Source organism: Palaemon carinicauda, chromosome 11, assembly GCF_036898095.1.
Source record: "Palaemon carinicauda isolate YSFRI2023 chromosome 11, ASM3689809v2, whole genome shotgun sequence".
Lineage (NCBI taxonomy): Eukaryota > Metazoa > Arthropoda > Malacostraca > Decapoda > Palaemonidae > Palaemon > Palaemon carinicauda.
The window spans coordinates 90,109,136-90,124,106 of NC_090735.1; the positions used below are offsets into that span (position 1 = coordinate 90,109,136).

At 38.9% G+C, this 14,971-nt stretch overlaps 1 protein-coding gene across 1 annotated transcript in view; it reads right to left on the reverse strand.

Moving 5' to 3' along the window:
- The window catches only part of LOC137649723 (protein OSCP1-like), a 534,719-nt gene that overhangs the window by 368,399 nt on the left and 151,349 nt on the right, over positions 1 to 14,971 (reverse strand). The window contains exons 2-3 of the mRNA XM_068382681.1: positions 6,335 to 6,489; positions 5,610 to 5,774 (exon numbers count right to left, since the gene is read on the reverse strand). Coding sequence (XP_068238782.1) covers positions 5,610 to 5,774; positions 6,335 to 6,489 — 320 coding nt within the window. The remainder of the gene's footprint in view (positions 1 to 5,609; positions 5,775 to 6,334; positions 6,490 to 14,971) is intronic.

Genomic DNA, 14,971 nt, shown 5'->3' on the forward strand with positions numbered 1-14,971 from the left:
CCAGGGGTTAAGTGGCATGCGCTACTACTCGACGGTCCCTCGGAGGAGACCAAACGAGCAGGAGCTTTGGAGAAAGGTCAGGAAGCGGAAGAAGCAGCCTTGGGTTTCTTCTGCTTTGAAGAAACCTTTGATTGAGAAGAGTCCCGCTTAGACTTTTTACTTCGTCATCACCCAAACCTTTCCCACTCTGAGGCAGACCACTCGGCACATTTATTATCCACATCACACCATTGACCTCTGCAGGTAGGGCAAAGGGTGTAAGGATCAGTGTCATCGGCGGACATGAAGGTATCACAGGAGCAACCCTCAGGACAAGGAGTAGGTATGTATGGCCGGCAGAAGTCAACAGACACACACTGAAAAGAGAAAGCAACATAGCATCCATGGCAATCCAAATATTTGTGAGGATGAAGAGTGGCAACGACCATTCACTGTCAAGGCCAAAAGCAAAGTGAGCTCAATCACAAGTGTGTGAGTGGGAAGGGTAGCAAACTATCCCCCCTACCTTCCCGCTAACTAGTGGGATGGGTACTTAACCCTGGATAGGTACGCTCCTCGGACACCCCTTTAAGGGTATACTCGGACGCGAACGACCCCGACGGCAAAAAAAAATTCTTGAAAAATCAGTTTTTGCAGTAACCTCCTTTTTTCTTTTGCCAAAAAAAACTTCAATGAATGCTTAAAACAACTGTAAAGATAAATACTACTCATCTGCAGAAAAACTATTTATTATAAATATTTTAAAAAAATTAAGTAGAAAAAAAAAGACCTGACATAAAAATTCATAAAAAAAAAGTTTATACATATATACACAAATCCTTTTAGGAATTGATTCTTGAATGTTTAGGACACATCTTGATGTATTTTGGATGAAGTCAGACCCATGGAGGTGAAGATCTGAAATGAGAAAAAAAGGGTAACTTTTTTTGGCCAAAAAAATTTGTCCAAATTTCATGAATTTTTTTGGGTACCCAAATGAAATAGGAAGTGGCTAATTTTTTTTAGGGAATAAACATATGTTATCCTAAAATAGAAATATGTAAAACAATCTTCATTTTTTTGTAAATTACATTTATATCAGGGGCCATATCTAAAGGTAATTTTTTGAGTACTTAGAAATTTCGTAAAAAAATACATATATTTAATATATAATATGATATTTATGCAGGTAAAAATATACCAAAATATCACAAATTCTATAGGGAACAAGAATATATATAGATAGGGCAGCTTACGCTTCGGATATGTCCACAAAATGGCCGCCAACCACACTGACTCAGACTCCCTAATCTGCCACTTGAAATGTAGGAAGGGTATGTCAATTTCAAGGTGTTATTTACTAATCTAATTATTATTGGATATGCATAAAAATTGTATGGTGGGTTGCTGGATCATTGTCGATTATTTTACGACTATAAAATTAAAATTCTGACCCAAAAAAAAATTTTTGAAGGGAAATAAAATCGAAAAAAAAAATGTAAAACAATATAATATTTTAGCTAAAAAAATTTGATGATATTCAATCAAAAAAAAAGTAAACAAAATTTTCCGACAAATAAACATCTAGAGGAATCATTACTCTGTGATAGTTCCTTAGTACGTAGTAATTTTAAAAGAATTGGGAAAAAACGAAAAAATGGCAATCACCGGAAAATCGAACACATACCTATATATACGCCATATCTGGCTAAAAAAAAAGATAGGCATGGGTAGCCAGATCATCTAGAAACACTTTCCAACACTATAAAAATATAAGTTTTGCGACACTACTTGCCAATTTCTTACGGTAACATGACTAAGCGAAAAAATGCAAAACAAATAAAAAGGGGCACTCGCGGATAAATGGCTAACATTCTAATATACGGCATTTCAGAAAAAAAAAAATTCAGCCACGTGCTAGGCAAACCATCAAGGCACATTTTCCGACAAATAAACATCTAAATGAATCATTACTCTGTGATAGTTCCTTAGTACGTAGTAATTTTGAAAGAAATGGGAAAAAACAAAAAAATGGCAATCACAGGAAAATCGAACACATACCTATATATACGCCATATCTGGCTAAAAAAAAAAAAAAAGATAGGCATGGGTAGCCAGATCATCTAGAAACACTTTCCAACACTATAAAATTATAAGTTTTGCGACACTACTTGCCAATTCCTTACGGTAACATGACTAAGCAAAAAAATGCAAAACAAATAAAAAGGGGCACTCGTGGAAAAATGGCCATTCTAATATACGGCATTTCAGAAAAAAAAAATTTCAGCCACGTGCTAGGCAAACCATCAAGGCACATTTTCCGACAAATAAACATATAAATGAATCATTACTCTGTGATAGTTCCTTAGTACGTAGTAATTTTGAAAGAAATGGGAAAAAACGAAAAAATGGCAATCACAGGAAAATCGAACACATACTTATATATACGCCATATCTGGCTAAAAAAAAAATAGGCATGGGTAGCCAGATCATCTAGAAACACTTTCCAACACTATAAAAATATAAGTTTTGCGACACTACTTGCCAATTCCTTACGGTAACATGACTAAGCAAAAAAATGCAAAACAAATAAAAAGGGGCACTCGCGGAAAAATGCCCAACATTCTAATATACGGCATCTCAGATAAAAAAAAAGACATGCACGTGTTAGCCCAACCATCAAGGCACACTTTCTAACACATAAACATGAAAAAAAAAATCAATAATATACGGCAATTCCTTACTACGTTGTAAATTTTTACAAATATTGACAAAAAACAGAAATTGGCAACCGCAGTTAAATACCCAATATACCAATAACTACGTCGTATCTGACAAAAACAAAATCACGCATGGGTAGCCAGATCATCTAGACACACTTTCCAACACTAAAAAAGCAAAAGTTTTACGACACTATTTCGCAATATCTTACGGAAAAATGACTTGGCAAAAAAATGAAAAAAAATGAAAAAGGGGCACTCGCGGTAAAATGCCCGACATTCTAATATACGGCATCTCAGATAAAAAAAAGACATGCACGTGTTAGCCCAACCATCAAGGCACACTTTCTAACACATAAACATGAAAAAAAAAATGAATAATATACGGCAATTCCTTACTACGTAGTAATTTTTACAAATATTGAAAAAAAACAGAAATTGGTAACTGCAGTTAAATACCCAATATAACAATAACTACGTCGTATCTGACAAAAACAAAGTCATGCATGGGTAGCCAGATCATATAGACACACTTTCCAACACTAAACAAGCAAAAGTTTTACGACACTATTTGGCAATATCTTACGGAAAAATGACTTGGCAAAAAAATGAAAAAAAAATGAAAAAGGGGCACTCGCGGTAAAATGGTCCTCGTGGTGATGAATGACATTTTAACTAAAAAAAAAATCATGCACATGGTAGCCAAACAATCCACCAAGACTTTCCACAACTGATAACCTATACAAGTTGCACCATTCTACGACAATTTCATAATACGTAATAACTTTGATAATTATGCAAACTACCTTAGAAGGGTAAACTCGGTCGCGCTCGACCCCGACGCGTCTCAGAAATCGGGGAAGGAGTACAGCTACAGCAATGCACATCTGGACACTACTAGAGCGTGTAGGGGAGACACCTCCTGCAGGTCGATCACCCACAAATTCAGTCACGGGGGTGAGTCACGTGAGAAAAACCTGTTTTTTTTTGACGCTCGGGGTCGCGAACGACCCACCGTACCTATCCAGGGTTAATCCTTGCTAAATTTTAATGGCTTGTCCTTTCAGATTCGCCGAAAGTAATACCCCTAATAAATAGTGTAGGTTTGTATATCAGTTACGGAACAACTTTGATGTTAGTGTTGGATTACACCAGGGGTCAGCATTAAACCCAACTTTATTTGTGGTGGTCTTGAATGTGTTAAGTGAAGATATCAGAAATTAAGAGTTGTGGGAGTTGCTATAAGCAGATGACTTTGTGATTACTGCTAAAAATGAGGAAGACTTACAGAGAAGGGTTGTAGAGTGGCAACAGACTTTGGAGATGGATACCATGACCATAAATGTGGATAAGACTCAAGCTATGGTGAAAAGTAAGGAAGGTAGGGGCAGAATAGACATATATAAAAGTAGAGGCTCAGTTATAAAACAGAAGGAAGAATTTAGATAATTGGGATCTACCATAAGTCAGGAGGGAGGATGTGAGGCTGAAGTTCAGAATAGGATAAAAGCAGCCTGGGCGAAGTGAAGGGAGTTAGCAGGAGCAGTATGTGACAAGAAAATGCCAATCAAGCTAAAAGTCAAGATCTATAGCACAGTAATAAGACAAGTGCTAATATAGGGATCGGAATCATGGGCTCTAAAGCAAAGAGAGGAAGCAAAGCTCGAGAGAACAGAAATGAGACAGCTGAGGTTGATCATGGAAATATCACTGCTTGAAAGATTGAAAAATGATAAAATAAGAAAAATAGCAGGTATAGTTAAAATTTCAGAGGTGATAAGAGTGTCACGACTGAGATGATGTAGGCACTTGTAGAGGATGAATGGTAAGGATAAAGTGAAGAGGGCTTGGGAGGAATCTGTTAGTGAGTGGAAATCAAAAGACAGAGAATTAGATGGCAAGATAAGGTGAAGGACGATGTGGAGAGAAGAGGTTTGGTGGAAAAAAAAGGCATTAGAGAGGGCCCATCAGGCAACTGACACCTTTATTATTATTATTATTATTATTATTATTATTATTATTATTATTATTATTATTATTATTATGTTGTTGTTGTTATTACTTGTTAAGTTACAATCCTAGTTGGAAAAGCAGGATGCTATAAGCCCAAGGGCTCCCACAGGGAAAATAGCCCAGTGAGGAAAGAAGATAAGGAAATAAACTACAAGAGAAGTTTAAGAACAATAATAACATTAAGATAAATCTTTCATATAAAAACTATAAAAACTTCAAAATAACAAGAATAAGAGAAACAAGATAGAATAGTATGCCCTAGTGTACCCTCAAGCAAGTGATCTCTAACCCAAGACAGTGCACGACCATGGTACAGAGGCTATGGCACTACTCAAGAATAGAGAACAATGTTTAGATTTTGGAGTGTCCTTCTCCTAGAAGAGCTACTTACCATAGCTAAAGAGTCTCTTCTTCCCTAACCAAGAGGAAAGCAGCCACTGAACAATTACAATGCAGTAGTTAACCCCTTGCACGAAGAAGAATTGTTTGGTAATCTCAGTGTTGTCAAGTGTATGAGGAAAGAGGAGAATGTGTAAGGAATAGTCCAGACTATTCTGTGTATGTGTCGGCAAAGATGAAATGAGCCTTAACCAGAGAGAGGGATCCAATGTAGTACAGTCTGGCCAGTCAAAGGACCCAATAAGTCTCTAGCGGTAGTATCTCATCGGGTGGCTTGTGCCTTGGCCAACCTACTACCTCTAAATTTAAGAATGAAGATGGAATGACTATATGATTTATGTATTTAAATAAAATTTTAGTAATCTGGGGGTAGAAAGATACTTTCATATTACAATTTTCCTTGCATGTAGAGAAATGATCAAATTAAAGGTGTAGCATGAAACGATCATAAATTCATCAATTTTGTTCATTATCTACAATAACTCTCACTCAACATACCTTAATAAGAAGATTAAGTGTATCTTCCACTTGTGCCAAAACTGAAGTGGAAGAAGCATAGCTTTTTAGGGCATCCAGATGGTTTAGCGTAACTAAGAGCAGGTCAAGTGGTTGGGGACACATTAGAACTTGATATTTCAAACCCATCAACATCAAATCAAAGAGCTGGAAGGATACCATATCATTACATTTAACAGCGTTTAAGACAACTTTGAGTACGTATATATTGTAATATATTAATTTCTATTTTTTTAATTAGCATTAACTAAGTTCTGGTCGATCAGAAAATTTAAATGAAAATTCTAGCAAATTTAAAGTTTCCTCCATCCTGACGCTTATACCTGTAGAGCAAAAATATTTCAAAGTGTAAAATGTTTTGCTAAATTATGTAAAATTTCTAAATTGAAATATATTAAAAAAACGCAAAGGGATAAGGTTTAATTTGAAGGTACTTTACAGTCGTTATCTTTAAAAAAAAAAACCCATACAGAATTATGCCTATTTTAAAGGACTGCTCTTAAGATACTCCTGTACTGTATTTATTAATAAACGTCTGAAATGTGAAATATTTTTTCAAAATTTATATCTAAATACATTAATACTTATACAGTACTACTATACTAACATAATCTTTGTTTTGTATTAAATAAAGTATATTACAGTCTCTACTATGAGAAAGTAAAAGTCCATTTTAAACTTATCCCATGAACGAAATGAAAACAGACCTTGTCCATGCTTGGTGCATTAAGTCTCATTACAGAACCATGAGCCAGCTTGTCAAAGACAGTGCGAAGGGCAGAGCGACAGTAGAGGTCCTGAGGTTTGAAAAGCTCCTCTACAAAACGTCTGTTTAGCATAATACCTATGATATCATTTCGAACTGCAGTAAAAGAAAATCTGTATCAATACTAAATAGTGTACAGTACAGTAGTTTGATCAGGACCACTTATTAAATTTACGAAATCTTAGAATTAAATTGGAACATGAATAAATCAAAATAATATCATAAGAACCTATAAAAAGTAAAATGCTAAATATATAGCAATTTCTGATAATGTTTATGATGTTTTATATTTCTATATAAAAGCATGAATTCTATTCATAAATTATCATTTAGTGGTTTTATCATTCACAATTAGAAAGACTACAAAAATCTTTAACACCTAGAGGAATTTTTAAACTAATAGACTCGAAAATGTGTTCAGATTGAGTTTTTATATGAGAATCATAAAAAAAGTAGAGTGAAAACTCAGGTGCTACATATCAAAACATAATGTTTCTTTTTTCAGTGTGACATCTTTGATTAACAAGTTCCAGGGTGGCCTAATGCTACTTAAACTGGAACAAGAAGAATTCTTGTATTAACAATATATATACAGTACATTGAAGAGATATGACAAGTTTGAAAGTAATTTGTAGTTTTCCTAATGATACAAACCTTGAGCTATTTATAGGGATTACTCTTTCGGCAAAGCTGGAAGACTAGCCATAAGACTTTTAGCGAGGTGTAACTACCCCATCGCTAGCTAGCAGGGGGTAGCCGACTACCCTGTTCACACACAAACACTAGTGTTGCCTCATCACTTTTGATTGCAGGCAGGACTTATCGGGGGACAAGTGATGGCAGGGTAATTTGTATAAATAGCCCAAGGTTTATATCGTTAGGAAAAATGCAAATTACTTTCAAATTTATCATTTGTTCCAACACTGAATACAAACCCTCTTGCTATTTATAAGAATGACTCACCCATTTGGAGGGTGGAAGTCTGAACCAACTGTCTGGTATTTGACCTGTGGCTTACCCGTATGTGCTCCACATGTAACAGGGGGAAACTCTGACACCTTGTTAAATTTGGGTCTTGACAATAAACTCAGGGACGAAACTGAGTGTTATCTCCCCCATCCCCTTGGATGGGCAACGCCGTAGGAGAGACCATAAAGCTTACTGACTCTCTTGGCCGAAGCTAAGGCAAGTAAGAAAACCATCTTTAAAGTGAGGTGGCGATCTGTTGCCTGTCGTAATGGTTCGTATGGAGCACCCTTCAAGGTTTTGGAGAACACGAACCACGTTCCATGGAGGAGATCTAACTTACGACTTTCACTGCTGAGACCGAGAGATTGACTGATTGATTATTAGGTATTATCTGGCATCGTAACAGCAGAGGTCATTGATGCCAAAGAATATAGTTAACGATTATTATGAATCTTATTTCAACTCATGATTTAATCTTATTAAATAAACCAGTATCCATAAGAAATTTAAAGAGGCAATCCACATTGCATTCAGGTCCCAAAATTTTAGATAGTATGAAAATGGCGTAATCTCTCTGTCAAGTAACTTGGACACTCTATTAATATATGTTTCACAGTCAGTGGCACCAAGCAATCTTCACATACACTCATCAAAAAGCTGTGCGTCAATCTGGTGTGACCAATTCTCATTTGGCACAGTACCACTTCTGTTGACCTTTGCATGTCAAAATATGCCCCTGGACGAGATAATTTAACAATTTCACTCATTTTCTGATTTTCCAACTCCCAATAAAAGTTCTATGTTTTTCTAAGTATGGACTGAATTACGGGGTACATATCTTTTTCAGGCAGCAAAAAGTTATTTCTTACACAGCTATGAACTGCCTCCTTTGCCAGAGAGTCCGCTTTCTCATTTCCCTTTATATCACCATGAGCAGGAACCCAGCAAAATTTAATATGCTTACCTCTATTTCCCAGTAGATATAGCCATTCAAGAATTTCGATTATTATTGGGTGCAATGAATTAAAGTGGTTCATTGCCATCAATACACTAAAGGAGTCGCTGAAAATAACATAATTTTTATGAGGTAGCCGGAAGATATACTTGACTGCCATTAAAATAGCACAGCATTAAGCTGTAAAAATGGATGCTTGGTTAGGTAATCTAATACTTCGATTAAAATCTGGAAAACATATCCCAAATCCAACGCCAGCGCTGGACTTGGATCCATCTGTAAAAACGAAAACAGAGTCCTTAAGTCATTCTATGTGCTCCAAGAAAGCAACTCTCATTGTCTCCTTGGATGTTTCTCGTTTTGAATCTAATATACAATTACAGAAATCTACAGAGGGTAGATTCCATGGAGGTGCTTTAGAGTACTCTACGGGTAAAATTTTACCCTTGAGGATTTCAAAGTCCTCCAAGGTTCTTAAAGCTCTATACCCTAACGGTTTAGGGTATCTAGGATGATTATCATAAAAACTAGTACATTTTAAATTAATAACCGTGTCATATGTGAGTGACTTTGGCAGCTTCTGAAGTCTAAACCAGTATCAAACCAGCGATGACTGGCGGTGAAGCTCCAAAGGCATTTCACAAGCATCTACTAACAGACTAGATATGGGAGATGACTTAAAAGCTCCACTGGCTAGTCTTATTCCAGCATTGTGTACAGAGTCTAAATATGCCAATGTTATTTTTGTTGCTGAGGAATATATTTCACATCCATACACAACTTTAGATGCAATAAATGCGCAAGCATTAGAAGGTGCTTTCGATCAGCACCCCAAGAATTATGGGATAAAATTCTAATAAAATCAAGAGACTGAGTACATTTAACTTTCAAATTTTTTATATGAGAAACCCATGTTGACTTACTATCAAATAATAACCCTAAAAACAAGGTCTCATCTTTGCAAGAAATTCTTTTCCCATATATGTATAAGTCAGGGTCCGGATGAATACCTCTTATATGGCAGAAATGCATCATCACAGTTTTCGAAGCTGAAAACTTGAAGCCTCGTTTGGCAGCCCATTCTGCTACCCTATTAATAGTTAGCTGGATCTTTCTTTCTGCAACAGCCATTCGTGATGCTGCAAATGAGATAGAGAGGTCATCGCCAATAAGGTGTGTATGACATCATGAGGGATTATGTTCTAATACCATTTATGGATAAGGCAAATAATGTTACACTAAGGACACTGCCTTGTGGAACGCCTTCTTCTTGATTATGAATTACTGAGAATGTATTTCCTACCCTAACTTTAAATTAACGGTTACTCAGGAACGATCTAATAAACATTGGCAGTTCCCCTCTCAAGTCAATTTCATGGATGGTTTGAAGAATACCAAGTCTCCAGGTGGTATCGTATGCCTTCTGCAAGTCAAAGAAAATAGATATGTGATGCCTTTTGCTGGCAAAAGCTTCACAAATTGATGCCTCTAATCTTGCTAAGACATCAATGCAGGATCGCATTCATCGGAAGCCACACTGTAAGGGGTTAATAAGTCCTTTCTGTTCTAAAACCCATACCAGTCGTACGTTCACCTTCTTTTCCATCAATTTACATATACAAGATATTAATGCAATCGGCCGATAGTTGGTCATAATTTTGCTATCTTTTCCAGGTTACAGAAAGGCTAAAATTATACAAATGCTCCAAATATTAAAGAATAGACTCTTTCCAAATTCTATTGATGATACTGAGTAAAAAAAAAAAATTGTTTCTATGGGTAAATGTTTAATCATTGAATAGGTGATATCAATTGCAGGAGCCGAATCCTTACACGTAGACAGGGCTGACAAAAGCTCTTTCATGCTAAAAGGCAAATTATATGATTCTATTCTTATAGCTCCAAAGTCGAGAGGGCGATTCTCTTCTTGTATACGTTGTTGGTGAAACATAGATGTAGGATTTTTTTTAGGAGGTTTTTTAAAAATGATCTGCAAATGCTTCACTTACATTCTCTGGATTTTGTAATATTTGACCGTTACATTCAATTACAGGTGATGGCAAAGGTATATGTTTCCCGCTAATCTTTCTTATTTTTGTCCGGACCTTTGTTAAATTAGTCTTCCAATTAATTTTGGATATAAAGTTTATCCAAGACTGGCGCTTAGCCTGTTTGATTTCTTATAACAAATTAAGTAATAATTACAAGGATAACGCCGATAATGAGTAAATGGAGCTCTCATAGCTTTACGAGTTATTCAACATTGAATACTCCACCAAGGACCGGTTTTCGTGTAAACTGACCTGTAGTTCTTCCAATACCTGTTTTGATTTTTTACACTTTCCTGACTCAGATTTAAAATAGAGCTTTCATCTTGTATAACCACCCTTAAATCTTTCTTTATTTTGGAACCTAGGATAATAAATTTGTCATTGTACTTAGGTAAACTTTTCTTCAAAACCAATGAAGAAGGTTGCCCTGGTTTTATCTGTTTTTCAAAAGCTCTTTTACGAGCCTCTTTAAAAGTAACCCTTTCCATGGTCCGAATGGCCTGGATTTCTTTCTCAAAAATAAACTTCACACAACTATTTGATGTTGCTCGGTGTGCTTCCCCACAATGAATACAGCAGGGACTTCCTATACAAGCTCCGTGACTACTTTTGCCACAGTTTACACAGACACCGGGGTTATTTAATTTTTCTTTACATTTTTGGCTTAGGTAGCCATACATTTGGCAATGGTAGCATTGCAGTGGTGAAGGGATGTAGGATTCCACCTTCAAAGATAACCAGCCACCTTTAATAGCATTGGGTAGTCAACACTGGTCAAAACTTAAAACCAAAGTAGAGAGAGGGACACATTGTTCCCCGGCTCTCTCATTCTTACTACTTTTACTACTTGATCTCTTAGTTCACTATCAATTTCTTTTTCCACTAGCTTTAACAATTCTGGCACTTACATCACACCCCTACTCTGGTTAAAAAAGGGGTGTGAAAAGCATTTGACATTATGACCATCCAATGTTGAGAGAGCTTTTAATCTTTCACTTTGTATTGGGGACAGTGTCTCTATCAGGAGACTTCTATTTCCTTGAGGAAGAATTTTTCGCTGTCCTCCACATTTATTGACCATTTCCCTGTTGGATTTACAAACATTTACATGCTCATGTCTTCCATTTTCAAATTCCAGTATCAAAACTTTCTCATAATTTACTACCTCATAGTGACCAGGTAATATTTCGGCTTTTCTGTATTTTCTGTCCTATCATCACATCTTACTATCTCTCTCTTCTTCTCTAATATATTCTTATGATCATTTTTTACATGACACGAGTAAGGTTCTGATGTTACATTATTAGAACCTGAGTTGGGGTTGTCAATACCGAGGTCCAAGTTTGTCCTTTCCATGTCGTCATCAGAGGTGTTGGGTTTTAAAGCAGCAGCAAGCCGAGTTATCCACCTCTTATCGGAGGATGTCAGTCCTCCTATCCCATGTGGCCCAACATGAGAAGAGGCTTCAGCGGGGACCAGTCTTCTATTAGAGAAGGGCTGCCTCTCTTTAGGTGGGCGTACACTGGTCAGGGGGGTAGTTAGCCCCTCCCACCGGCAACTCCAATGCCTGGTGTCACCCATTACCCACAAATATGGGTGACTTACAACCGAATCACTGAAGCCCGACTCTTAACAGACTTGGTCTGCACCCAATGGGGTCTGCCAGAGGGTGATGGCATTTAAATTGGTACAGGTTGAGATGGAATGTCGTCCATCCCAGACTGTGCCAAATCCAAAGAAGCAGCCAAAGCAAAATCAAACAAGTCAAAGTCGTCAACTAGTTCAAGCCCAAAAAGAAGAGATGGGAGAATAAAAGAAATAACCAAAAGGAAAAGAGAAAGTGTTGACTGATTTAGTTGGATCAACAGTTGGGCACCGAGGTTCAGTGGGAAAGTAGTTCCCACTGTTCATTACAGCCCAACTGCTAATCCCTAAGCTCCCCATCCTCATCAAGGCTTTAGCATCTGGGGGGTGAGACCGGGAGAAGCTATTGCTTGAATAGTGGCATCGATGGGAGAGAGACCCATTCCATGACACCAACCACAGAAGAGGTGCTGGATAGTCTCCAGGCGTGAAGATGCATCAAAGCTACGGCTTTTGAAAGACGTTCACGTGGCTATTTTAGTAGATCAAGTCATATAGGGACTTCTCTTGAGATCTCCATCAGGAGTTGCAAAAGGTCGGGGAACCAGTCCACATGATGCCATAGCGAAGCTTTGATGGTCATTGAGAGAGTCTTGGATGCTCTGGTCTTGATGAGTACCCTTCTCATCAGACAAGACTAAGAAAATGCATAAACGTCGATGTTCTCCCACTGTTGTTGGAATGTATCTTGCCAAAGAGCCTGAGGATCTGGGACTGGGGAGCAGTAAAGAAGGAGCCTGTAGTTCAGGGACATCGCAAACAGATCCTCAGTCAGGGAAACTCCACAAAGTCAAGACTTTATTGGTTATTAGTTAATTCATAGACCACTCAGAGCTCACTATCTGACTCGCTATGCTCAGATTCTCTGTGAGCACATTCCACTTGCCTAGAGGGAAGCGGGCTAATAGGGACACGGAGTTGTCTTCTGTCCATCTTAGCACCTCCACTGCTATATGGCATAGGGGCTGCAAAAGGGTATCGCCTTGCATGCTTACTTAAGCCATTAACGTGGTGTTGTCTCTCATCAACACCAAAGAGTGACCCACCAGGAACTACTGGAACTGTTGGAGGGCTAGGAAGGCTGCCTTCATCTTAAGGAGGTTAATGTGCTGGTTCGTTTTGGACTAGGACTAGAGCCCAGAGGCCGTGTGGTGCAGCACATGGGCACCCCCTCCCCATTTTTATTTTATTCATATGAATAGCGCATCAATTTCAAGGGAGGTACGAGAAGGTCGACCCCTCTGTAGAGGTTCTTGTCTGCCACCCACTACATCAAGTCCGTCTGCTGCTCAGGTCCCATGAGGACCAACGTCTCCGGTGGGTCGCTGTGTTAATTCCACGGAGATTTCAGCCACCACTGAGGAGATTGAATTCTGAGGCAGTGTTGAACATGAGGTGGTCCAGGAATGACAAGTGAACTGGGAGATGCAACCACTGCTTAGCTGGAGGCTCTTCTCGTAGGAGGAAGAGGCTGGCCACCTTCCTTCACCTCTTTACCCAGTTGTCTGATGGGAAGACTTTCTGGAGTTTAGTGTCGATGATCATACTGATGTATACCAGTCTTTGAAAGGTAAGCGGGGATGACTTCTCGAGATTTGCCACGATCTCCAGATCTTGGCAAAAAGGGAGGAGTCTGTCTAAGTGCTGAGAAGGGTTTACCACTGAGTCTACTAAAATCAGCCAATCGTTGAGGTAACTCAGGAGACTGATGCCGATCCTGTAATCCCAAGATGACGCTAAGGCGAACATTCTTGTGAAGACCTGAAGGGGTGTGGAAATACCAAAGCACAGCACCTTGAACTGGTATTGTCCATTACCATGTTTGATCCTTAGATACTTTCTTGAAGACGGATGAACTGGGATCTTGATGTATGTGTCCTTGAAATCCAGTGTGCACATGAAGTCCTGTGATCTTACCACATGTCTGACTGTATCTGCCATCTCCATGCTAAATAAAGTTTGCAGAACAAACTTGTTCAGAGCTGAGAGGTTGATGACAGGTCTCTAGCCTCCAGATGCCTTTTTCATAAGAAAAAGTCTACTAAAGAAGCCTAGGAACCTGTCAATGACCTCCTGGAAAGGGCCCTTCTCCAACATGGTCTGGACTTCGGCCCAAAGGGCGACCTCCTCTGCGGATCCCTTCGCATAGGAGCTCGATGGAACATGATTCAGAGTCAATGGAGGAAGAGATAAAATGAAAGGGACGCGATACCCTGACCGAATCACAGAGACTGTCCAGGGTTCGGCCCTGTGCTGCAACCACCTCTGCCAGCAGCATTGCAGGGATCCTCTCACTGGTGGGCAAGTGGGAGAATCACCCGTCCTAGCGGGAGCGGCCTCGGCCGCCCCCTCTGCTGCCTTTTCCTTCACGGGTGGACTTGGAGCACCATTCTGATCTTTGATACCTTTCTTGAGGAGTCCGCCGTCTTACTCCTCAGCGATTTGATGGTCTGTGGCTGCTTCTTCTGAGAAGAATCTGCACCATAGGACCGAGATGTCATGGCCCATTGGAGAATGGAGGCCTGACTGAACTTCCTTCATCATTCAGCCGCTCGCTCAACCTCCTCTGACCTAAAAAGGGAGGAGCCTTTTGGTGGAATGTTCCTGAGCCTAGTCACTTTCGCCTGGGGACCTTGCTGATGGAACCTCTCCATTACAGAGTCCCTTCGTTTGAATATGACATTCAGCCACAAGTTGACCTCCTGGTGGGGGAGAAACTCAATGGTCCGGGTACCCAACTAAAGGAACTTTTCCATCGATTTCCTTGTACAATCGTTAGATCAGTCTTTGGTTCTGATAAGGTGTCCCACGGATCCTAACCCCAAGTCAAGCCACGACATAGCCTACATGGTATACTTCGTGACCTTCTCAATGTTTAAGATTTCAGACGTGGAGAAAGTGACTGATTTTTGGTCATTCAAAAGAGACCCCTCTTGAAAGGGCCTCTTTAGATAGGTCT